The 27,348-nt window shown below is 39.4% G+C and overlaps 2 protein-coding genes across 3 annotated transcripts in view; one reads left to right on the top strand and one right to left on the bottom strand.

Moving 5' to 3' along the window:
• Window positions 1–26,330, bottom strand: LOC139712265 (TBC1 domain family member 23-like). The gene is made up of 16 exons (XM_071624105.1): window positions 26,291–26,330; window positions 24,365–24,473; window positions 22,286–22,391; window positions 21,191–21,395; window positions 18,474–18,597; window positions 16,456–16,580; window positions 12,143–12,293; window positions 10,628–10,747; window positions 9,877–9,972; window positions 9,264–9,434; window positions 7,924–7,966; window positions 5,780–5,889; window positions 4,210–4,349; window positions 3,018–3,106; window positions 2,417–2,552; window positions 1–1,488 (listed from the first exon to the last, which is right to left on the bottom strand). Exons 1-16 carry the CDS (start codon window positions 26,320–26,322, stop codon window positions 1,011–1,013), a joined length of 2,235 nt encoding a protein of 744 aa, XP_071480206.1. The 5' UTR covers window positions 26,323–26,330; the 3' UTR covers window positions 1–1,010.
• LOC139712264 (E3 ubiquitin-protein ligase CBL-B-like) overlaps window positions 26,204–27,348 on the top strand; it is a 66,458-nt gene continuing 65,313 nt past the window's right edge. For both annotated transcript variants that reach the window (XM_071624104.1, XM_071624103.1), the window contains exon 1: window positions 26,204–27,348. In XM_071624104.1, the coding sequence (XP_071480205.1) occupies window positions 26,819–27,348 (530 nt within the window). In that variant the 5' untranslated portion in view covers window positions 26,204–26,818.

The following is a 27,348-nucleotide window of genomic DNA, read 5'->3' as shown; positions in this document are numbered from 1 at the left end:
TCATGTATGATCACATCAGAGCTCGGGGCTGTGCAACAGCACAGCAGTGTCGACTCATTGTTATGGAAATTAAATCATGCCCATGTCGTTGTATGCCATAGCGAGAATTGGAAAAATTTCATAAAAGTGTGAACAGTAAAAGCGTATGGCCCTTTCTTTCATTAATCAAACAGCAAAGCAATTAATTTGTTGATTAATTTATCTATTTATGTAATCATGTACTCCATACACACTATTCCTTTGTTCACTAATTTATTCAGTCTATTCCTTATCTTCAACATTCATGCATGTATATATTATATACTAGTATTTGAATTCATTCATTAATTTGATCTTCCAAGTTCCCAGTGTGTAATTCCTACTTTCCCTTCACAAAACAGGTGTTGTATAAAATAAACTCAGAGTTAGGAATTAATGATTTATGAATACAATTCATCCAGTAACAGTTTTGCTTGATACATTTCCTGTCACCCACTATTCAACTACAATTTCCACACACAGAAATTTTGTATGAGAAAGTAACAGGGTCTGCGAGGCTTCAGCAATAATGGTCCATATCAGTTCAAGAACAGTCAAGGTTTTGATAACAATATGATTGTGACAAATTCTCGGCATCAGATACAGGCTTTCAGTGGAAAAGAAAAAAAAGTTTGAAAAAAAAAAGGTTAGAAGTCTCACCAAAGTTGTATTTCACGACAGATGCCTATTAAACCCATGACAAAAATGCTGAGATAAGTTTCTTCTTTCATCATCTTGGAAATTGCTTGTTGGTGCCATCCTAACAGTACAACTGCACAGGTTTTCTTTTCCTTTTTTTTTTTTGCAGTTTTCCATGCACAAGCAGTGTGATGATAATGGATCGCAAAAACATTACATAAGAAGTTGTGAACTACGTGGCAGAATTTTAAAGTTTTTTGCACAAGAATCAGAGATGATGGCCTATGCAGCACCAGCCATCCGCAATGTTTCGCTCGTCTCTCATTAAACGAGGCGTCCACGCAGAGCTACTATTAGCTCTCCGCTTGCACCTCCTCTGTTTGGCCATCATTCGTTCCTTCGCTCTCTCCCTTGTCCGCTGGGCCGTTCGACGAATCCTCCCCCGTTCCCTTGTCCGTATTCTCCATCGTACTATCACTCTTACTATCTGTCCTCGTGTCCTGGGCACTTTCCGTTTGGTCAGCGTTGCCTGTCTCCTTTGAAGATTCCTTCTCCGGTTCCTTTTCATCGATGCACTTGACAATGAGCTGTTTGATCATCTTTGTGGCCTCCGCTGCGTCGGGGATGTAGATGCGGTCGACGCCGTAGACGGTGGTCTCGCCGGCGCTGTTGACACGCCCGTAGCGGAAGGTGATGAACTCCGAGCAGCGCTTCTTCGACGTGATCCGCACGACGTCCGCGAGAGAGCGGCGCGCCATGATGTACGAGAAGCCGCGCTTGTTGGGCGCCTCTCGCAGGATGTACAGATGTGTCGGGGTGACGAGAACGTGTCTGGAAGGGGACAAGACAAAACATCAAGGAGTTTTCAGGACCCCAACTCTCCTAAAAATGTTCACTTACATCATCTCTATTCAACAAATACGCTTCAGCCCAGGGCTGCCCACGTTTCCACATCAAAACCAAGGAGGTTCCACAGAATAAACATGGGAATACTTGTTTGGCACTTGCACTTCAGTAAAGAAACATAATTCTAAAATCAGGGAGACCGTTCAATTCTGCAGTCACAGCATAGAAAAAACAAGAGACCCGGGGGTCACGCGCTCACCTGCGTATCGCAATTTCACCTTCCATGCATTCTTGCACACTCTTACCTGAGAACATTGGAAACTTTAGGTCTGCATATGGATCCCCCCACCCCTCAACTCCGGGAAAGGGGGGGGGGGGTGCAGGCAGCCCTGGAACTGCAACGAGCACACTACACTATCTCTGTGAACTGTGTGCATGTTATTACAGTCAAACCTGTGTTAGCGGCCACCTGTCTATAGCGGCCACCTGCTTATGGTGGCCACTGAAAAAATCCCCCGCACAAAATTGCTGTATCATAGACCTTTTATATACACCGTATATACACCATATATATTTCATTTACACCGTATCTGGATCCATGTGCAATGAACTCGTAAAAACTTACAATACACTTACACATCATCAAGCAAATGTGCTTCATAAGTACTTTTTTTTTCTCTACAATATAAAAACATGAACACTTTTCATAAGCAATGATGCTTGAATACCAACAATTAAACACCATCACTAATCCCACAGATCTATGCAAACTGTGAACTGACTTTTCTGATTGAGTGCACAAACACCACAATCAATTATTCTAAAATTCATACTAATCATAACACACATTTACACAGTAAAAGCTAACACAAACACAAACACTAACACTAACACCATGACAGCCAACACCCACCCTGGGAATGTCTGCCCACTGTCCTTGACTTCCTGGCAGTCAAAAGCTTTGAGGACTTCAGGCTTCTTCATCCACGTGTCGGTGCTGACGAGCTCTCTCCTCTCCTCATCCGACGATCCTGCCCCGCCGAGACTCTCTGGTAGAACAAGGAAAAAAGACAAATTTAGTCACCAATCATGACTCCATTGTATCTATCCCTTACATAGTAAATGCACCCAAATAATGCAAAAGAAGTGTCAATGTTTACAAATGATACAGACTTGTCACTTAAGTTGCTAAACTTTCTACCAAAGAATTTTGCAATGTATTTTTGTCAACCACATCATGGTCATGCATGAGACATACAAAGCTTGTTTTCTCACTGAAAATGAAATTCATAAGCTTGATATTTGTGAACACATAGCTTGTCAGCTGGTTTCCTTCCTTTGGAATTCATGTAGGCACTAAAGTAATTTGAAAAGCAAGCTAAAACCACTGAATGGTGATTTGGCTGTTAATTTGTGGGGAATGTGAGGCCATTTTGACATGAAGTACAAAAAGTAATGGTTGGCATCTCTCTATCATATTCTTTTTTTTTTTTTGGATGTCATGTTTGTCTCACCATTGTCGTCATCCTCGTCACCGATGCTGAAGACAGACTGGACGTTGTTACTTCTGTATCTCTTGCCTGTATCAAGGCTACTCACATGCCTGCAAGACACAAAATATAATACAATGTGAAAGTTCTCCAATCATACTTTTTTTCCCCTAATATGTTTATATATTGCATACAGCATATATTTGTGAGTGTATATATTATACATATATATTTTTTTTTTTTTGAATCGGGACTTCCCAACAATTTAGCGAGTGGTTAAATTTGCAGTTGGGGAGCACAGTAATGTATGGAGAAATGTACGAGTGCATGCTCAGGATCTGAGTAAATAGTTTTTGCGCATTGTTAAATTCGTGAAAATAAAAAAAACTCGCAAAAAATATGACATATACAGTATGCCATTGTTTGAGTTTTTACAGAACTTTATACTATGGTCCTGATTCCCGGAATTAAAAACATGCAAAATTCACCTTACCAGGCCGAGTGTGAAAAATTCCTCGCGTAGAAATATTCACTTGTACAGTATGTGACATAAAGAAGAATATATCTGGGCTATTCAGCCATCTTATCGGATAGAGAATGAAAACAAACAAGGAAAAGTAGAATTTACGCGGGGCGTAATATATGTCCCCGCCGGAAGTAGCATTTTGTAGCAAAATGTACAATACAGGTCACAAATCAAGGTCAAAGGTCAAAATTCTGTGTAGAAGTTTTGAAGCCCTCACCTAGTGCCATCACATAAAGCAAACGGAATCGAAATCGGGTTAGAAATGGCGAAGGAGTAGCATTTTGTAGCAAAATGTACAAAACAGGTCAAAAATCAAGGTCAAAGGTCAAAGAAGTCAAAGGTCAAAATTCTGTGAAGAAGTTTTGAAGCCCTTACCTATTGCCATCACATAAAGCAAACAGAATCAAAATGTACAATATAGGTTGAAGGTCAAGGTCAAAGGTCACAACTGAAATTCTGTGTAGAAGTTTCAAAGCTCCCACATAGTGCTATCATATAAAGCAAACAGAATTAAAATTGGCTTATAAATGACAGAGAAGTAGCAAATTGAAGATTTTGATCACACACGGACGCACACACGGACACACGGACGGACACACGGACGGACACACACACGGACACACACACATACGGAGCCCGTTTCATAGTCCCCTGCTCGAACTCGTTCGGCGGGGACAACAATTCACTCACTTCTCATCGTTTGCACCCTCATTTTTGATGAACTCGATGACCTTGTCCTTGACTGAGGCCGATTTGGACTTGAACATGGTGGTCAGTCGTCCCATGACCGCCGCCCCCCTCTCCGTCAGCTTCTGAGGAGAATCGCCAATCTAGAATGGGAGGGGCGGAGAGATGGAGGAGGAGGAGAAGGAGGAGGAGGAGGGGTCCGAGCAACGTCGAATCGGAAGAGAGGACGAACAATGAAGTAGATACAAAAGAGCAATGGATACGACCAACATATAAAAGATGGTGAGGTCATACAGAGAATGTTGGGAAAAAAAAAGGAATTTAGATGGAAGTTGAAGAAGAACGAAGAGGATGGGAGGGGCGGAGAGGTGGAGGGAGAGAGGAGGAGGCGGGGTCCAAGCAATGTCGAATCGGAAGAGAGGATGAACAATGACATAGACATGAAGAGTGATGGATTTGAAGAGGAAATACAAGATGACAAGGTTACACAGAGAAAAAGGAACTTAGATGGAAGTAAAGTTGAAGAATGATGGAAAGAAGGAAGGGAGAAAGGGAAGAAAGATGAATAACAGAGAGAAAGAGAAAAGGGGGTAGAGAAGGAGGACATGGGGGGAAAGCAGAAATTGACGACGAACAAAGTGACGAGGACAAGAAAGCATGGGAGATTCAGAAAAAGGAGCAGAAATATGCAACGTATGGATGTACAAGAAATTGGTGCAACAGCAATTACAGTTACAGAAAAGTGTTTGTATATGTGTGTGGGTGAGAGCGGAGTGAAAGAAAGAGAGCGAAAAAAAAAAATGAAGGACAATTGAAAGATAAGGCATGCAAATTGGAGACAGAAAAGACGAACGGATGGACAACAGAAAGAGAAACGTGGAAAAGTGGGCAGAGAACAGATGTAGACTCATTATGTTCAGTGTAAAACGCCATGAAGACTTCCAAAACTTTGTATCAGTAAAGTTTTTGCACTTTGCTCTGACAACTGCACAATGGATCATTAGCAGAATGATCTAAAAAGACATTTTCAATAACTTCACGTTGGGCAAAATTTTTACGGGATATTATTTTTTGATATTCTGTTGCTTTGTATGATAATAGACAAATCAGAGTAGATCATTTAAAAGGTGGAAGGAAAAAAAAATCAGACACAGAAAGAAAGTTATGGGCTTTTACATTCTAGATAGTAAAACAAATCGGCATATCTAAGTAATGTAGTTCTAAGGCAGTTAACCATTCAGTTTGTACAGAGAAATGCACCAATTTTCATTTTTCTAAAATATTTGGGCACAGACAGAACTTCTCTGCTTATAGGAGGAGATGCAAAAGTACATTGCTCTTCATACATGCCAAGAAAAAAATCTGAAGAAAAAAATTTTCCCACAAGAAAAATTTAAATTGGTGAATTCCTGAGTACAAGTTGAATGGAGAGCTCCTCAACAACTACAATATACATCACACAGAATAGTCAATTTGTCATACAGAGATTCCAATAAAGAAGTCTCCATGAATACCACAGTTAGCTACCAGCTTTTGTCAAATCGTGGGGGGGAGAAAATCAGACAGGACCTACCCCGCTGTCGTCGGATCCTGCACTCTCTGGCTGTGAGATGATGACTGACTTGAGTATGACTGGGTCAATCATTCCTGACGTCGACTCCTTCTCGACCAGCTTCAGCAATGCTGTAAAAGAGGGAAATGGGATGTGGAATTGTTTCAGGGCTGCCAACAACTGCAGACCCGAGAAAGGGCCTAAAGCACACTCACTACAGTGCACTCCCGTTATAACAAACACGGTTATACCGAAATTAAAATTCAGGCCGCAACATTACCGGCCTTTTGTTTTTCATTGTGTATTTGTTCGGTTGTAACGAAATTTCGATATGACGAAAGAAACCTGCTGGTCTCGAGGACTTTGTTATAATGGGAGTTCACTATTTTAAAGGGAGTGTACAGTTCTGGTTGAGGTGAGGATTTAGCTTTTAATGTTTTGCGTGATATTCAGAAACTACTCTATGAGATGTCAGAGAGCATGCAATTCTAAGGGGTATCAAAAGTTTATTTGATGAAAATCGGTTTTGAAATGGCTGAGATATCCAAAAACAAGGTGAAACAAAGAGATCCTAATAAAAGGCGTGGCCTATCGCCTTTTATTATTATCACTTTTCTGGGATATCTCAGCCATTTGAAAACCAATTTTCATCAAATAAACGTTGAATCCTTCTTGAAATTACATGTTCTTTCATATTTCATAAGAGGTTTCTCATTATCTCACTTAGGAATGTTCAAAACATGAATCCCCACCTCAACCATTGCTGTACAGTCCCTTTAACTCTTTCTGTACCAGGGAATTTGAAGAGTACATGTATGTACATTGCTATGGAGTTTTCTGTTCCAATCAGAACTCAAAGCTTACATATAGTTTGTAGGGTTAATATACTTTGAAGGCATGGAATAAAACAATACAAGCAATCAAAAAAACAACAACATATTTTCGGTTTAAAAAAAAAAAGGGAAGAAGGACGGTAAAACCGTGGAATATTGATTGATATTTCACAGAGATTATTCTTCTCAGTTTATATTAGATTTCCTTTTTTTCAGGCTGAAGAAAAAAAGCACACATATTAAATATGGTAAATATATAGTTTATACTGGACAGCAGCTTTGCCTCCATAACTATACATTGCTTTACATACAAACTGACTAAAAAGTGTTCATACTAGCTGTCACTGAGCACCGTTTTATTCAATCCCCACATTCCATAGCATACAAAAACTATTCTCCTCCATGGTCATGTGTGATAGTGCATCACAAAACCAACAAAAAGTTGCATGTCCTGATTTTACGTTAGAATTCAATATAGGTGAGATGGGTCAATCTTGAGTGTTTCATATTTTCGGAAAAAGCAATAATTCTTATGATATATCATTCTGAAGTTTGAGAACACAGAGTGAATGAGAAATTTGTGTTTTTAGCATTTTTTTGAACACTTTTTTGTTGTTGTAGAAAGCAGTGATAGAGTATGTCTGAGAGATTTCTTTTCATTTCTTAAAAACCCTTTGCACACTCTTCACTTTCAACTCTAGTAGCTTTTGAAAGAAAGGAGCTACTGCTTTGAATGTTGGATTTGTAGTACTCATGTACAAAATAAGCTTATTAAAGCATGCTGAATTTCAGCTTAATCTGATAATCCCTTCATTGTTCTTGCCCTGGAGTTTCACATCCTGTGTTTTGTCCCATTCACTGCACAGAGCACAGCTTGGTGAGCTTGAATAGATCCTGTACTTCAGAGCCTCCTTTCTCAGTACACTCGATTCCAAAGTGTGGACTCTCTTCGCATTATATAGATGGGTTAATAGAATGTTATGTCTATTTGTATAGAGTTATACATCATGCTAAAGCTTAGAGTCTGCTCTATTAGAATCTGCTCTTAACTAAAAATCCATGTCTGCCAACTATTTGTTGGTTTTGAGGTGTATGGTCACATATGGTCTTAAGAGCTTGCAAGTATATCTTAACTGGCAATCAAAGACAGGGGGCACTCTGTCAAAGGAAAACGCTTGATTGATTCCTCTTCCCAAGATTACTTTAGAATTGTATTGAGAACAAACGAAAAAAAACACAAAAAACAACACCTATGTTTGAGAAGCTCTTAACAATTTAAAATGTGCAAGTGAACAGAAGAAGTAAAATGAGGGAGAAAACTGGTTAACTCACCCGAGTAGCCTCCAGATGCCATGCTCACTGATTGGATTTTTCTCTATAATTTGATCAAAAGTTGGAAAAACGCATACATGATAAATTTCACACATATAACGGTACTAATTGTAAAATGAGAATATGCGACGAGAGAAGTATTGAGTGACTCTTTAGGGGCTTTTTAGCCAATGTTCTTGGCCCCCATCTAATAAACAAAGTTGCTGTGAAAGCAACTTTTATTGCAATGACAAATGTCATTGTGACATCACAAGAATCCTGCTCCCTGATTGGCCGTTGCTGTGAGAAGTAGTCATTTTTTGTCACTGCATATCACACAGTGAAACTTTAAATGGAGATATTTTCTCTAATTAAAGGACATCACAGAAGTGTTATCTAGAAGGCGCTGTACACTGACAAGCAACCACAAATGGCTGCTTACAATCACACATCACAATCAGGGATTTTTCATGAAGCAAGCTGCAGGGAGAGACTTGCGTGTTCATCAGTGTATCGAGACAATTTTCAAAACGACTTGATACATACATCTGGGGAGGCCAAAATCATTTCTAAATTTATCAGGGAGGCTTTCATAGTCTCCTGTCAAGACTTGAAGAGATATCAAAGCTTTCAGGGAATCTCCTGAAGAATCAGCGAGACTTGGCAACTCTTACTGTGTAATTCTACTTTTTATCACTATCATTTCTGGTATGAACATGGCAAGCACAAACAAGGCAATTATAGTAATCTTTTCTTTTTCATACTGATTTGTATCCAGTAATATGAGCCAGGAGAAGATTATTCACTATTTGAGAAACTGAATGGGTGGCCACCTTACTCAACTCAAGCAAAAACGAGGCAACTGAAATCATTTGGTTTTCGTTTTGATTTGTCTAAAGTAACACGAGTATGGAGAAGATCTTTCCCCATCTGAGAAACTGAATGTGGGCCAACTCAAGGCATTGGTTTATCACATGCCATTTTCAACTTTCTGGATCTTGGCTAACGACATACGAGATCAGAACCTGCCTGCCAGTGATGTTTGCCCTCACCACTTATCTCAATAGGAGGTATTTGGATATCTCATTCGCCCATTCATGCTGTACGAATAAGTAAAGCCACTGCACTGCCATCTTAGCAGGCACACTTTATGCGGAGTTGCACACATTTTCCAGCAGAGGCTGTCACTAAGATCATGCGATGTTGTGAGCTACATACACAAGTGTATGGGTAATGTGCAGGATAAGAGGGCCGCGCGGCAGCTACAAAGTGATTGGCCGATGACATATCCATAATAATTCCTATAGAGATCAGTGCCCTCTACCAGTGACAACTGCTCTGGCGCCCTCTATCATCCTCACCTGGAGGAAGTTGGCGATGACCATGTGGAGGTATTGGTCCTCTTCCTCCCGCCCTGTCCCCATGAAGCACAGGTGTTCCCCGGCGGCCTGAGAGCCTGCTGTGAGGGCCTGCTGCTGGGCCGCCAGCAGGGCCTTGACGGCGCTGGCAAACTCGGCTGGCTGCTGAAGCATCTGCGTGCACAGGAAGGAGTAGAGGTCAAAGGTGAGTCAGCGGAAAGTCTGAAGTAAGGTTTTATTCACATGGGGGTCATTGCATATTCACATTGGGCGCATTGCATACTCACATAGGGCTGATTGCATATTCACATGGGGCTCATCGAAAATCCATAAGACTATGCAAACGTTTGTGGCCTATGTAGGCAGTTCCCATTTAAACCAAGTCCTTGGAACTGGCAGTTTTCTTTGTCATATCCAAATTTTGTTACAGCCGAACAATAAAGAATATAAAGGTATATTGGTAGGAACCTGCATTTGTCCTTCACTGTAAAGAGAATTTCGTAATAACCGTCTTTTTTTATAACGGGAGTGCAGCGTACTGAAAGATCTGATGCATTTTTGTGTAAACTTCTACAGCTTGCTGGAAGAGCGTCAGATCTCTTTCTCGTAAACTTACCAAGTTGGCGTCCAGGTGGAAAGCGGTGGCAAGGTGACTCCTGTTGTACTGGTCGGCTGGGCGGCAGTCAACCACAAAGTAGCTGATGCCGTCCCCCTGCAGTCAGCGAGATGATCAGATGGACAAAGGAAAAGGCAAAAGACACAAATTCAAGAGTTACTTCTGCATGCTCCAGCAAAATTCCTGGGTAATGTGAGGTAAAAGTTTGACACTTAAGTTGGCACTGCATGAAATTCCTAAATGACACTGAGTGAAATTTGGGTAAATTTTTAAATACGGCAGGCGGGTACAAAATCAGGCAAAAAAACAAACAAACAACCGATTCCCCTCATACAAAAACAAATAACGAAACAAAGAAATTCACCACTTTGTGAAATTCAAATTATAATCTACATCAAAACAATTACAAAATCAAATAAATACACAAAGAAATATACACACATAAACCAGGGCTCGACACCACACCTTCTTCTCTACAGGCCCATTCAGGCTACTAAACTCTTTAAATCTGAAATTTTGGAGGCCCGAAAAAGAAGTGACGTGGCCCGAAATAAAAACAAACGTAACAATCCACCTTACATCTTATACAATGTAGTTACCTAATCGGGCCACCAAATTTCAAATATGGCTATCTTATGGTGGCCTGATCAATTTTTAGTGGCCCTGGGCCACCACTAATGCTGAGCCTTGCATCTATACAAAAACTTTCTAATTTGATCATTGGTAACTTAATTGAGGTGGCAGATCTCACCGGTCCTTGAGTCACAGCCTGGAGCAACTCAGACGGATTGACGAGGAGACACAGAGAGCTGGGCGCTGCGTCCCCCTCAGCATTCCCAGCAAAGGTTCCAGCGAAGAGAGATTGGTACTCCTGTGGGGGGAAAATGCAGAATGAAGTGGAAAACTAACCATGTCCTTTTCACAGGAACATAACACATAATGCAGTGAGATGTCTACAATGGAATTCTAAAAGGTGATCTTAAAGGAACTGTTTACCACTGAGAGCAGTGATTTAAAAAAATGTTCCAGATATCACATTTCATGCATGTTCTGTAGGTCAGTTGTATCACAAAACATCATACCATATAAAGATTTAGCAATAAAGCCGTAAGTATAAGGAGATATCATTATTTTTCTCAATAAACCATAACTGTGCTTGGTTTAGTCTGGAAACGTTTCGATCATATCTACTGTTCACATTTTGTATGTTAGAAACAGAAACTATTGCATGGACAATTCCTCACAGGACAACTGATTGTTTGTCCTGGCAGTAATTAGTAGTGATTGGTGGGGGGGGGGGGGGGGGGTGAGGGGAATTAATGTTATAGATTTTACTGTTAGTTGTGTGGGGGTAGTTGTCAGCAAATGCAGCACACCAAATAGGGTGTCTTTGGTGGGAAGCATACTACTGGATAATTCTAAATTCAAATTGGCTCTAAGAAAGCAGTTTGTTTTTTTTTTTTTTTTGGGGGGGGGGTAAGTTTTGCTTGCTCATGAAGGGCAGCTGCAAGCGTTCAAGAATGTCTGCTGTTTTGGTACAAGTATTTCTGAATTGTAGTTTCCAACAGGATCAATGAATATTCTACACGTTGACTTATTACTTCAAAACTGTTGCATGTAAAATACAAATTGATTTTCCCCTTCCCCTCAGGAAAATCAATCATGTTGACAAAAAAATGCCATGACCTTTGATCTTTGACACTGAATTCATACATCCATAGGAATGAGATGGTGAAAATGAAAAGGAATGAAAACGAATGGTAGGGGGAGATCACATCCCCCCCCCCCATTGCTGGGGCGTGCAATGCAGATCACCTACTGTACAACGAGGAATGTTCGCGTGCATTTTAATTTCACGAGAGCCAAGATTCGCGAAATTAAAATGCATGCGATAGTTCTTGTTGAATACACTACTGTATATGCCATATATTTAGCGAGTCTAAATTTTTGCAAATTGAGACTTCCAGATGATTTCGCGAGTGGTTAAATTCGCAATCGTGGAGTACTGTACTGAACGGAGAAATGCATACCTGCGCATCACATTCACATTGGGATCACAGTCTATATTTTCGCATGTCTTTAATTTCACGAATAGCGGCTGACTCGTGAAATTTACGAAAATAATAATATTGCAAAATATACGGCGTATTCAGTATATGCATTGAATGTTTAGAGGCCACTCGCAAATTTTCATGCGGAGAAAAAAGGCCGCTGGCTCCAATTCGTGAAAATGTCATGCTGCGAAAATATCGTGTAGATCACCTACCCGTCGGAATGACTGGGGTGTCTTGGATGCGTAGTACTCCGCTAGGCCAAAGAAATCCTCCACGTCATCCTCCTCCAGCTGGCTGGGGAACTCAGCCAGACATTTGACCAACTCTTCTCGACCTGCCTCAGTCATTCCCATGATGTGTTCCCTGTAAAGAAAAGCAAAACAAGATAAAAACAAAATCATACCCCAAAACACATTAAGAAAGTTAACAAACAAACAAACAAACAAAACACACAATGGAGTTCAATCAACTATATCAATATTACTACCACATTCAAATTTTGTGCACACCTTTATAGCAAAGACTCTACCTAACAACCAGATACGCTTGTCTATGGTTTTGCCGACATAGCAACAACTAGTATGCAAAGTACATATTAAGTATTGATAAAATGTACTTAAAGGACAAGTTCACCTTCATAAACATAAGCATTGAGAAAATGCAACAATATTAGTAGAACACATCAATGAAAGTTTGAGGAAAATTGGACAATCGATGCAAAAGTTATGAATTTTTAAAATTTTTGTGTTGGAACCGCTGGATGAGGAGACTACTACGGCTTGTGAGTCATATGCGTACAACAGTATAAAGAAAATGTAAAAGAAAATTCAACATATTTTCACTTTTTTCGCATAATAAAACAGTACTTGACTTGCCTCTTTCTAGAGGCAGGGGGAATAATATTGCCCATAACATTTGTCGGTAACGAGTTAGGGGAATGTGTACTTTTTTCAAAAGATGAAATTTTGTGAAATTCTCTTTATATTTTCCTTATATTGTTGTACGCATGTGACATCTAAGTTATTCATACACTGCAGTAGTCTTCTCATCCAGCGGGTACTGCACAAAAACTTCAAAAATTCATAACTTTTGAACCAATTGTCCGATTTTCCTCAAACTTTCGATGATGTGTTCTACTAATATTGCTACATTCTCTCAATCCTTATGTTTATGAAGGTGAACTTGTCCTTTAAGTGCATTGTCTTCAGGGGATTTAGTACTTTTTACTGGTTCTTTAAAGAGGAAAGCTGGCCATAAATTTGATCAATAATTGAAGAGAAAATGCCCCGTAGATCCATGAATACACTGGTAATGAGGTGTAATGTATTCCACTCCTGATTTTCTAGAATTTCAGATTACTAACTCTGCCAGCTTCTCAAGCACATAAGATTGCAATCATTAACAGAGATACATAGCATCGCAAAAGATGAATGGATACCAGATTTTCGTGTACATGTTCAGGGAACGTGTGCGTGAGCATCAGCATGTTGTGTGTGTGCATGTGCATTCTGTAAACATGAAAATGACCCAATGAAATACTTAACGTTCACTTACATATATTTTTCTATTAAGTTTCATTGGTTAACTGGGCACATTGAAGAAGAAGGACAAGTTCCATGACAGTTCAAATTGTAAGTGTAATAAAGCCATTATCTTAAAAGAATATGAAGGAAATTTATACTCTTTTTCTAAATAACAGACTTGGTATAAAGACAGCATGGATTTCAGAATTTAGAGATAGTAAGGCATGGTTATAACATAAATGAAAAGGAAATATCATACTGAAAATGTTTTGATAAGTCAATGAAAACAAATTGCATCTTGAGCACTTGAAAAATGAGTCTGGATATTTCATGTCACTCCTTGGACATATTTCACATTGATTATGATTGATAGAATACAAATTGCCCCTTTCATGCACTGTCATTCTTCTCTTTTTATTTCCCCCACTTCCTAAATACTCTATGCAAACTGCTACACTTGTAGCTGTCGCATGCACAAGTATAAACTTGAAACTCTAAACACATTCATTCCTGGAAAGTCTTTCATTTAGTTTTGTTCATCGATCAATTCAATACATTATCCCAAGTTAATGCAATTCACTGTCCTTGCTATTGCACTGTATCCAATTCCAGTGTCTGTCTAAATCCAAACATATACACGACATCTGCTCACCGGCTCAACAGCCCATTACTTTGTTAGCAGATCTTCTCGTGCTCCCCGAGGAGCTAAACTGCGGCTGTACGCTGCTCCAACGCATTACTGTATACACCCAATATTTCATGAGGTTTTTATTTTCGCGAGTCAGGTGCTATTCGCAAATCTAAAGACCTGCAAAAATATCAACTCTGATCCAAATATGAATGTGACATGCACGTATATCTTTCTCCCATCAGCACTGTACTCCGCGATAGCGAATTCAACCACCTGTGAAATCGTCGGGAAGTCCCGATTCGCAAAAATTTTAACTTGCTAAATATATGGAGAATACAGTAGATTCTTGGCGTTCGTTACACAGACCCATGACCCAGTTTTCACTACATACTCATCAGCAATAGCAGTTGCTCTCTATAATCACTTCTTATCTGATAGGATGGAACCTGTACTGTATGTCCCCAAGAAATTACAATGGGACCCTCCGCAATGGTAACTGTAAAAATAGTGAATCAATCTAAATACAAATTCAAGGTATGAAACTATATCTCATTGCCCAACATCTTACAGAAAACCCCATTCGATTTGCTTCAGTGATCAAAGAGAAATTAGGATTTTTGTACAGCATGTCAGGAATCCCTTCCCTCCAGGTTTTGTCCATTGTGTTCACACATTAATATGCAGTTCCAAGAGCATTCAGGTGCTAAATTGGAAGAATCAGACTCATGACATGCTTTACAACAATGCACATTTCTCTGTGACCGCTTAACCAGACTAAATGGGGTTTTCTGCAAAATAGAGCTAGGATGTTATACTTTAAAACCCTGAAGTAGCATTTGGACAGTTTAATCATATTGGGTGTTATCAGTGCAAAAATCTGATAGTATTTTTTTTTTGACATACTGTACATGTCAGTTCTTATGTTTCAATATCTGCCTTGATACGTTTGTCTCGTTTCTCAACCTTACTAGTTATTTCTGAATGGAGTATAAATGACACACAGACCTTGTAGTTAAAATGCTATCAACATTACTGCTTAACCCTAACTAGGCCGGGCTATTTAGGTAGATGATAGAGCCGGGGGGGCCTGGGAGGCTCCAGATCTCGGCCGTCGACCACGCGATCACGACAAAAATTGGCATACACATTGCCTATGATGTAATCTATAGTACCATGAAATTAATTTTTTCAAAAATTATCATATACACTAAATTATGCTAATTTATGCATGATGATGCATGAAATCAGACAATTTGGTATAAATCACTAAATAAAGCTCAAAACAGGCACATTTTTTGTGTAAATATTCTTTTTAGTGTCCTTAGCAAATGTAGGAGAAAAAAATGGCACAATCAGAAAAAATCTCCCAAGTATCTTATTGTTTTTTGAATTTCTTACGTATTTCTTTGTTTTTTTCGACTTTATGTTTTTCATTGTTTTTTCGACGAAATTTGTCCGCGACATTGTTCCGAACAAGAAAATATCTTATTAATTGATTTTAATCAATAAAACCCCAAAATAATCAAGCTTTTATGAAATTTGCCTGTAAACACAGTTTGCATTGACATTGTACACGAATTCACGTTTTTGAGCAATTTTTGGTCTGACATGCACGCGCATATTTATGCGCAACTTTGGAACCGCGCGCCCGGGCATCGCAAATTTGGTGTCAAAAGATGTGGGAGACTCGAAAGAAAAAAGTCATGAAACGTCGCGGCGATAGCTTCTCGCGATAGCGATACATTGCGCGAAACGTCAGGGGGGGGGCCTCGGAGGCCCATCAGGCCTAGTTAGGGTTAAAAGATTTTTGTTTTACCACTACTGTCCATCAAGAAGATGGGATGCTTGATCTGTATTAACATGAAAACCGGGTGAAAAAGAAAGGCCAGGCCTGGGATTTGAACCATCCTGTCATCTCTTGCTTACCAGGCAGCGACACTACCACTAAGCTGAAGCAGTTTTGTGCCAGTGACAAGATGATGTTAGACCAAACACCCAATGCCTCACCCCTCTTTCACCCCTGTAATGCGGATGGGCTGACTTTGCTACAACACAAATTTCCCACAGACACCTGCCCGAGTATACTTGGGACCCATCCTCAACAGGTCAATTCTATTTTGGTCTTACTTGTAATTCATCAGCCTCCAAAATGACATGCTACATAAATGATTTACATTTTTTTTTTTTTGGTTTCTGTTTTGTTGGTCTATTATTGGTTTTATTCTTATGAGAGAGAAAGAGAGTGTGTGTGTACAAGTAGTTATAGAAGATTTATCTTTTTTTCTTTTTCCTGCTGTTTGCCACAAACCACAGCTCTTATGTATACCTCTGCATGCATAGAGAAAAACCTGTTCGCTGCTCCCCAACTCACTTTGCATTGACCAGGATGACGAGGCCGAGGAAGAACTGCAGGAAGGGATCAGCCTGCAGGAAGTAGAGACTCCACATGGACTGCACAATCTCCAGGCCACAGCTGCCTGCAAACACCGTGATGAACTGAGGAAGGCACGGGGGGAGAGAAAATCACTAGCATATCAGAAAACTTTCATATCACAACAAATAAAATAACAGTAATAATGATAATGATGATGATAATGATGATGGCGATGATGATGATGATGATGATGATTATAATAATAACAACAACAGCAATAATGATAATAATAATAATAATAATAATAATAATGATAATAATAATAATAATAATAATTATCATTATTATCATTATTATGAATATTATTATTATTATCATTATTAAAACAATAATCATCATCATAATCATCATCATCATTACAGTAATTATAATAATACTGTGATGAACTGGGTGCGGCACGGGGGGAGAGAAAATTACTTGCATGTCAGAAATTTTCATCAGTTGAGGAAGGATACATCACACACACAAAAAAGATAATAATGATAATGATGATGATGATGATGATGATAATGATGAAGATAGTAGTAGTAGTAATAATAATCATAATAATAATAATGATAATGATAATAATAACAATACTAATAACAATAGCAATAATGTTAATAATGTTAATAATAATAATAATAATAATAACAATAACAATAACAATAACAATAATAATAATAATAATAATAATAATAATAATAATAACAATAATGTTAATGATAATAATAATATTAATAACAATAGCAATAATGTTGATAATAATCATCATCATAGTAGTATCATCATCATCATCATAACAGTAATTGTGACCGTGCATCACAAAACGAACAAAAAGTTGCACGCACTGATTTTGTGTGAGGACTGAAAATAGGTGAAAAGGATCAATTTGTTCAATCTTGACTTTTTTATATTTTCTGAAAGAGCAAGTCTTCTTCTACATTATGCTAAAATTTGGTATCATAAAATGAACGGGAAAGTGTGTTTTTTAGCAGTTTATCTTGAACACTTCTTTAAGAATAGTGTGATAAGGTGTGTCTTTAGAGTCCCCCTTTCATATCTTAAAAAAAAAAAACCTGTACACACTCTTCACTTTTAACTCTAATAACTTTAGAAAGGATGACGCCACTGCTTTGAAAGTTGGCATTTATCATGGACAGAATGTGTTAATAGAACATGCTCAATTTCAGCTTAATCTGATAATCTCTTCATTGTGGTTAAACTGGTGGTTTTCATCCTGTTTTTTGTCTCATTCATTGCACAGGTAGCACAGCTTGGTGAAGATTAAACGCTTGAATAGACCCTGTGCTTCAGAGCCTCTTTTCTCAGTTCACACTTTTCTGGAGTGTGTGCTTTCTTTCCAATATTGAAGTCTGCTCTTTCAGAATATGCTCTTAACTAAAAATCCATGTTTGGCGACTTATTGTTTGTTTTGTGGTGCAGGTTCACAATTATAATAATGACGGCTGGTTTTTATTGTACATTTCATACTTGTTAAGAATTTCAATAAGAGCTTCAACCAACTGTCTAAGAATCCTATTACTGGCTGCAGAAGGTCAAAGAAGTGATACAAATTAGAAAGACCAATCCGACTCTGAATATGGACTCTGGATATGCATTGTCACCTATCTACAACGTGCAATCCATTGATCTTAACACATCACTAGACAGGCAGCAAAGGTGTGACAAGAAATATTCAGCTTGTGAACATCCAAAGGGGCCAAAAGCTAGCCAGCATATAAAAAGTTGGTTTAAGCTTTAATTTTGTAATTGTGACTTGTGTGTCTTTAAATGCAACAATGCAAACATAATCAAGCAAAACAGACACTCATTTAGAAAAAAAAACCAATGACTGAAATCAGAACTGATACTCAACCTACTTCAAACAGCAGACAGAAAGAAATAATTAATACAAGAACCATCCGACTGAGAAACTGATGGGAAGAGACCCAATGGGATTCCCCTGAACTCACCCATTGTTTGGTGTAGGAGTCCGGAAAGATCTTCCGCGTTTCCAGAAAGTTACACAGCTCCGGCTCGTGGTACATCAGCAGTAGTCTGAACAAGTGATAAGTCCTACTCAGCTCGTTTATTTCTCTGTAATGTCATTAAAAAAAAAAGAAAGGAAGAAGGAAAACAATGAAAAAAAAAAAACCCACAGTATTTTCTCTGTCATATTTTCTTGATGATCTCCACACTCACCATGTCTTCTGCTCATTGTGTATTACACATACAAAAATGATATACATAATCAGAATTACTCACTGGGTATTAAAAAGCACAAGCAAAATGTGGTGTTCAATAATAGACAAATACATTTAATTGTTTCCATTATTTTTACAAAAAAAATTTAGCTGTAGTCACTATTATTATGATTATCATCATATCACCAGTGTTATTATACTACTATTGTCATTATCACTATCATCATTACCTTAATCATTATTCTTAACAGGATCTTTGTTTGAAAGGGTGTGTATAGTTCTGGTCGAGGTGTAGATTTAGCTTTTAACATTTTGCAAGATATTCAGAAACCACTCTATGAGATGTAAGGGGGAATGCAGTTTTAAGGGGAATGGAAAGTTTATTTGATGAAAATCGGTTTTGAAATGGCTGAGATATCCAAAGACAAGGTGAAACAAAGAGATCCTAATAAAGTTGTGGCATGTCGCCTTTTATCATTAGCAGTTTTTTGGATATCTCAGCCATTTGAAAACCAATTTTCATCAAATAAACGTTGAATTCTTCTTAAATTTACATGCCCTTTCATATTTCATAAGAGGCCTTTCATTATCTCACTTAAGAATGTTCAAAACATGAATCCCTACCTCAACCAGTACTGTACAGTCCCTTTAACTATCACCACTATCACTACAATGGAACTCACATTTTCCCAGTCTTGTATCCTACTCAAAGCACTGGATTTAAGGAATCATTTCACTGCTGAATTAGAAGCTCATGGAAAGGAACATTAACTTACTTTTTTGCTTTTTGCATACGTAGCTAAAATTTTACACAGCTTTCGCTGCTGCCTTAAAGTTTTGTACGTGATAAGTTTTGGGTTTTTTTTTAGCATACAGTTGTATTCTTCTGTTTCCTTTCTGCTTACATGGCATACTTGTAGCTCTTAGAAGGACAATCAATCATATCGTGGTGTATGTCAAACATGGAACACCTTGAGGTGTGGAAATGTTAGTGTAAAATTTTGCAATATTTTAATTTTTTGCTAACTTTCTTTCGTTTTTACTTTTTTAAAGGAACTGTACAGTACTGGTTGAGGTGATGATTCATGTTTTGAACATTCCTAAGTGAGACAATGAGACACCTCCTATGAAATATGAAAGAGCATGTGATTTTAAGAAGGATTCAGCGTTTATTTGATGAAAATTGGTTTTCAAATGGCTGAGATATCCAAGAAAGTGATAATAATAAAAGGCGATAGGCCACGCCTTCTATTAGGATCTCTTTGTTTCACATTGTTTTTGGATATCTCAGCCATTTCAAAACCGATTTTCATCAAATAAACTTTTGACACCCCTTAGAATTGCATGCTCTTTGACAGCTCATAGAGTGGTTTCTGAATATCTCCCAAAACGTTAAAAGCTTAATCCTCACCTCAAGCAGAACTGTACACACCCTTTAATATGGCAAGTAAGATTGTGACACATATTCTTAATGAAAGACCCAGTGATGTCGGGAGTCCATGCAGTGAGACGTTGGCCCGGCCTGGATATATTCAGAAATCACCTTAACGAATAATGAACAGCTTCATACTCTGCACACACACAGCTGAATAATCTCAGCTAGAGTTGAATGTTACCAATGAGTGTATGCTTCACAGCACATATGTGACTGTGCATAACAAAACCAACAAAAGCCGCACCCCTTGATTTTACGAGGATGCAATAAAGGTGGAACAGGTCAACCGAGTCAATCTTGAGTTTTTTTCATATTTTCTGAAAGAGCTATTCTTTTTCTGCATTACTCTTTAGTTTGGAATCATAACATAAATGGGAAGGTGCGTTTCCAGCAGTTTTCTACAACCCCTTTTGGGGGAAGAGTATAGAATGATCAGGTATGCATTAGGAGCCCTTTTCATTTTTTGAAATCCTTTGCACACTCTTCACTTTCAAGTCTAATAGCTTTAGAAAGGCTAGTGCTATATGCTTGAAAGTTGGCATTAACCATGGATAGAATGTGTTAACACAACATGCTCAATTTCAGCTTAATCTGATAATCCCTTCACTGTTGTTGCTTAGGTGGTTTACATCCTGTGTTTTGTTCCTTTCATCACACAGCTAGCATGGCTTGGTGAATATTAAGTGCTTGAATAGACCCTGTATATGTCAGAGCCTCTTTTCTCAGTTCACACTTTTCCGGAGAGTGTGCTTTCTTTCCAGTATTTAGGTAGGTTAGGTGAGACCATTTGAAATGAGTTATACATCATTTTAAAGCTTAGAATCTCCTCATTCAGAATCTGCCCTTACCTAAAAATCCATGTATGGTGACTTTTTGTTGGTTTTGTGATGCAGAGTCACATATTCTATTCTAGCGGGTCTGCGCCAGTCGTAATTTTTTAATGTCCCCAAAAGGGCAGAAAATGCAAAGAGCTTTTCTTCAGGCCATCATTGTCTCCCCACATTACCGGATCTTCTTAAAAAGAAATTTCAGTCAGTCTATGACACTTTACCTTGGGACATATTTTGTCATGAGAGCATAGAAGCAATTGTATAGGAGAGCCTTGTCCATGTGCAGCGCCACCAGGGGGCCAAGGATGTCCAGCCAGCCATTGCCCGAGACGTATTTCAAACTTTTGGACTTGCAGTAGAAGGTTACGACTGACTCAAGGTCGCTCACTAGGGACAGTTTTTCCTCATCTGAATTGTCTAGTTTATCTGCAGCATGGGAGAGGGGGAGAGAAGGTAGGTATGAGAGAGAGGCGGGGGTGGGGGGGGGGGGGGTGGGTGGGAGGGGAGAACACATTGCATAGTGTAGTGATACAACTCACAATTTGTGTGTGGCGATCTTGACTAGTTGATCTTGTAACCCCAGTCCCACAGTTGCAGCATAGCTGAAATGTGTGCAGTTATCAAGTACTGAGCTGCAAGTTATACTTCCCTTTTCTGTATGAGAAAAACCACATAACTACAATACACACTCTCAAAAAGTTCTCAGTGGCCCAATCAGGCCATGATAACATAAAAGTTTTTATAGATAGAAAGTGGTGGGCCGACATCTATTTCTGGTGGCCCCATGCCACCTCTATGTCGCTTCTTGTATACAGAACAAGAAAATGAGTGAAAATAAATAGTATTCCATTGTGAAACATCACATTTATAAACAAGCTTTCATTTTATTCACAAAATGTGTGTGATTTTCCTCATTGGAAAATGGTGGGTAAAATAATCATGCGACCTTAAAGGTTAGGTATTGTTTACCATTGGGAGCAGTGATTTAAAAAATGTTCAAGTTGCCACATAATATAGGTCAGTTGTATCACAAAACATCCTCCCATAAAAAAATTGCAATAAAGCCTAAAATATAAGGAGATATCACTACTTTTCTTACTAAACTGTACACGGTTTAGTCTAGAAACAATCTGATCATAATATCTGTTCACATTTTGCACATATTTCATAAAACTTGTAACACTGATTATAATGATTACAATTTTTACATCAATTGTTTCTCCGTAACTCACAATTTAGAACTCTTTTGAAGTACTAGAGCTGGGTTTTTGTTTCATCTGCAAATGTTAAATAATGTCTTTAACTGGATTGCTCACCGATAAAATCCCTGCAATCATTCCTGAGGGTTTCTTGCTCTGGGAGGTCAAAGATGCCGTCAAATGAGGTCAGGGCGTTGGCCTTTCCAGCTACATTGAGACAGATCTGAGGCGGGGGAGTGCACGGGTAGTGAAGAAAAAAATAGAATAAAATAAATTCAAAGATGTGTGACGATACCATAGTCAGGGCTCGACACCAACGGTGGCCCTGTGACCCGGGGCCACCAAAAATGCACGTCGGGCCACCAAAATGTCAGAAATGAAGCATTTGGTGGCCTGATCGGGCCACCAAAAAAGGTTGGATGTTTGCCTTTGGGCCACCAAAAATAAAAGTTAGTGTGGAGCCCTGCCATAGTACACAAACAAGCTTACAAGAAGATACCATTTATTTAAACAAGGTGAATTTGAGGGTTAAAATTTTCCTTTACTGCACTAAGCAGGTCTCTCATTTAAAAAAAAAGAAGTGCGAGGTACCGGTTCTAAGATGGTAAAATTGGTAATACCAGCAACTTCATTAGATTAGGGGTTCCAGGCTGTAGCACAAAGGATAACATACCAAAACAAGGAATTAATCGGGTTCTGTTTCCATTGAAACGTGAAACACAACCATGTCGAGTAGTCTAGCTTCCAGGTTGAGAGATGCGTTCTCATTCATCAGTATGTGCGGTGCATGTCCTGAGAGGAGGTTACCCCCTCCCATGACCCACATGGGTCATACTGTCAGTAATGTTGTCAGTATGCTGACCCTTGCTTTTCTTACAGGAGTTTACCTGTGATGCCTTTCACAATACAGTGACACCAAGGAGAGTTCTAGGGGACACTTCAGAGTTTACCAGAATGATTTGAGTGAGAGTAAAATTTGTGAAAAGTCGCCCGGCACTTTGCGTGCTAGACCTTTCATACCAAATGATCATCTCCTGAGTTCACACAGGTGCACCTTGGTAAAATCTGCTAAGTGTGAAAGGGGAATGATTGACAATTATATGAATGTACTGGCTAGAAGTACGAGTGCAATTAATGGTTACAGTTTATACACTAACAGTGATACCTTAACTAACAGTGTAAAAGTGGACATTTTTGCACATTTAATATTTTGTTCTTGGCTGGGAAAGATTGGTTTCACTTGTTTTTAATTTGTAGCAATAAAAGCTGCAGAAAACTGCTTATCCAATAGTGGCGAGCCAAAGGAGTAAAATGGGCTTAGAAGGGGTCTGAGCTTTCGATCATAGCAGAATCTTCGTCAGAGGCAAAATGACAAACAGGCAGGGAAAGCAATCACACATAAGGACTTCACACAACAAGAACAGTCAGGGACAGGAAAGGGAGACAGGACAAAGAAAACAAAAGGAGAGGGTGGGAGGTCATGGGCAAGGAGCCCAACAGGTATAAAGGGAAGGGGATTAAAGCAGGAGGGCGGACACATAAAAGGCAGAGGAGGGTCAGTGATGATCCTTAGGACCACTGGGCAACCATTGAAGGATGAATAGGGAGGCAACATCAAACAAGATAGAGAATAGAGGGATGAAGAAAGGAAAAAAGTGAAATAGCAAAGGCAAGGGGAAAAGTGGGGGGGGGGGGGGCCCGAGCAAACAGCGAGCCCTAATGAGGTGTACCAAGAGGAGGCAACAAAATGAAAGTGAGAGTCAACTAACAAAAGCAAGTAATCAAACATATCAAAGTATATACACACAATAATTATAATAATATGTTTTTAATTTCGCAGAGTCGAGACATGTGCTACTGCAGCATACAGCAAGCAAAAATATTTGCGCACTTTCATTTTCGCAATAGTTTCTGGTTGCGCGAAATGTGCGAAAATTTCAACATCGCGGAAATTTCCACTTTTACATTACGGTACCAGGTGCATTAATGTTTACAATTGTATGAAGTAGAAAATATACACATAAAAAATAATTTCTCTATTACATCTCAGTTTCAAATGCACTGTACTATTCTTTTTTCATTCTCCTTCTATCCACATTTCCTACACAAACAATAATAAAAAATGAAAATACCCCTAATCTATCTCTTGCAGCATCTAGCTGTACTACAAAGGGTGTACAAAAGAGTTGCACAAACCTTCCATGCAGATGCTCTGTAGATATTGGGAATCTGGCGTCCTTTGCAGATATTCCTGAGCGTCCCAAAATCACAGGTTTCCACTAGTGCCTCCTCTAACTCAGAGTGCCTTGAGTTACAATGAGGGAGAAAAGGAGAAATAGATGTCAGTAAACTGATACACTGAAAAGTAATGAACACATACAATGTAAATAAAAGATTATGAGCAATCATCAGTTTTTGCGACAGGGTGCCTATTCTTTGCTTCATTTGTTTTGTTTTCTTTTTGTTGTTTTTTTGTTTTGTTTTGTTTTGTTTTGTTTTATATTGTACATTGTATAATATACATGTACACCTGTGTAGATAGACAGATTGCAAGATACATGTACAGTGGCGGATCCAGAGAGAGGCGCACCAGGCGCGCGTCCCCTCTATATTTTTTGTTGTTGTAAAAACACAAGAAATAAAAAGAAAACTAGAAAAGCACTCAGAGAGCACAGACCTTCGCCAAGCTAGCAACACATTTCCATCCTTACATGCATGCAATTTCCCAAAGTAGAAGCCTTTTGTTTATGTCATTGCCCCAGCACAGCGCGCTTTAGTGCATGTATGTAAACCTCCACTATGCGCAGCTTTAACCCCAAGTTGACCTTATATGCTAAAAGATGAAAAATCCCTCAAAAATCTATAAAAATTTCTGGATCACTATCAAAATTGAAGGAAGCCCTCCTTGTGTCAATATCAACCTTTTAGGCAAGTTTCAATTTAATCCAAAAACAACTTTTTGAGTTATTTTGCAAACAGACAAACCAACGCTTATGATCACTTAACCTCCTCCCTTATACCGGAGGCAAAAATGGGGGGGGGGGGGGGGGGGGGGGGGGGGGGGGGGGAGGGGGAAGGGGCACGTGCGCCTCCCTTTAATTTTGTCAAGGCGCCTCCCCTTTATGGAATTCCTGGATCCGCTCAAGATTGATTAATTATAAGAGAAGATATTGGCTACCATAGTAGATACTACATAGGAAGAAATATGGGAAGAGAAGTTCAATGGATCTCACTACGTCCTGCTATAAACAAGATAAACATTTTGCATCATTTCTCATAATTTCATATCATGTGAGTGTATTGAGTGTGTATGCACATGCATGTGGGAGAGATCGTGACAGAACAGAGGCGGATCGAAGCAGGGGTGCACCGCCCGGTCGCACCCCTTTAATTTGTAAAGCCTAAAGCGAAGGCCCTCTTTACGGAATTCCTGGTCCCTGGATCCACCCCTGGCAGAAGGAGCAAGGGAAAGAATTGGCAGAGCAAAGTAAGTGAATACTAAGATTTCTCTGAACTGAGATGTAGGAGGTGTATATTGGGTGGTTGTTTCTTCCTTAACCCCACACACTTCAGAATCCGAGTTGACACTTACAACGACGTGACATGGAGTAGTGTGTGTGTGTTTATGGTCGTATGTGTCATTCATATCTGACATTATGAAGACATGTCATTCATTGACATTGTACTTGCTCATTCATTGGCTTGACCACGCCTATAAATATCAGAATAAACAGCAAGTCCAGTTGTAAATAGAGTCTCCATTAAATCCCATTTTCCTTGCCGACCACTTTTAATAATGGCCGACCGGGAAACAGTAGGCCTAAGCCGAATAAATATTTTGTAGCCATCTGTAGGCTGCCGTCGCATCGCATAATTTACTTCATATCTCGTTCACCTCGATCTCGCATGCACATAACACCTTCCATTCATTCAACACACAACTTGTTCCACACGCTTCGATGAATATTACCGATACGTTCGGTGACCAAGGCAAGCAAACGAAAGGCCAAGTGAATCTGACACAAAGCATGTGAGTAAATTCAAGTCAGAAATACTGATTCATGGTGTTAAATACTTCAGAAGTAGAATATGGATCAAAATATTCCCGTCCTTCTGTCTTACCAGCTTGTATCTTCGCCCTCCGAAGCTGCCATTTTACCCGATGACGTTGCGGCCATATACCGGAAGTGTAGCACTGGGGGCGTACTGCCAAACTAGCGCAAATCTGTTTGATGCAGTGTGATACTTCGTGTGTGTTCTGTATGCATGCATATCCTCCTCACGGACGGACTGACGGGCGCATCTAATAGGGAAGAAACCAGTGCAAAAGGCAATGATCAACACACGGGTATGAGTGATCGTTTATTCAGGAAATATTTCTATGGATGTAATGGCATCACGAGGAACTGACCGTAATCTCAAACAACCAGTGAGAACCTACGTGTGCCTTGCAATACGCCCGACGTAGCCGTTGAAAGAGCAGTCTATTTTGTCAGTCTTTTCGGTAGTGGGTTTGGTTGAAATGACTGTCTCTCTTCACGCGAAGATTGTGGACGGTGATTGGAAAGCGCGTGAAACCCTGCCGGTGTAGAATCGCTGGCGAGTGCCGAGCCCTGCTGACCGTACGTGGAGTTTAGAGGCACAGCAGAGATGGCAGCGGGTAAAAGAGGCTTCATGCAGTGGGCGAAGGAGGCCATGGAAGGGCTGATGGTTCCTCCTCGCCCGGCCATGAGAGTGGAGAAAAGGACTCTAGAAAGGACATGGAAACTCATGGAGAAGGTCATGCGACTTTGTCAGTACGACCGGATGAAACTAAAGAACAGCCCACCTTTTATTTTGGACATATTGCCCGAGACTTATCACCACCTCCGCCTCATCTGGTCGAAGTATGAAGGTGATGATAAACTATCGGAGCTGGTCGAAAATGAGTACTTCAGAATATTTGTCGACAACATCAACAAAAAGGCAAAGCAGACGATACAACTTTTCAAAGACAATAAGGAGAAGATGTACGATGAGAGTTCGCCATGTAGAAGACAACTCAACCGTTTATCCCTGATTTTTAGCCATAATTTAGCGGAGTTGAAAGCTCTGTTTCCGAATGGTGTCTTTGCGGGCGACACCTACCGCATCACAAAGGCGGATGCGGCCCAGTTTTGGAGAAATAATTTCGACACGAG

The sequence above is a fragment of the Diadema antillarum genome, unplaced genomic scaffold, assembly GCF_040938485.1.
Source record: "Diadema antillarum isolate AM-2024a unplaced genomic scaffold, OU_Dant_1.0 seq00001779_RagTag, whole genome shotgun sequence".
Taxonomy (NCBI): Eukaryota; Metazoa; Echinodermata; class Echinoidea; order Diadematoida; family Diadematidae; genus Diadema; species Diadema antillarum.
Note: the sequence above shows the minus strand (reverse complement) of the source record. Positions and strands in the feature narration are given on the sequence as shown.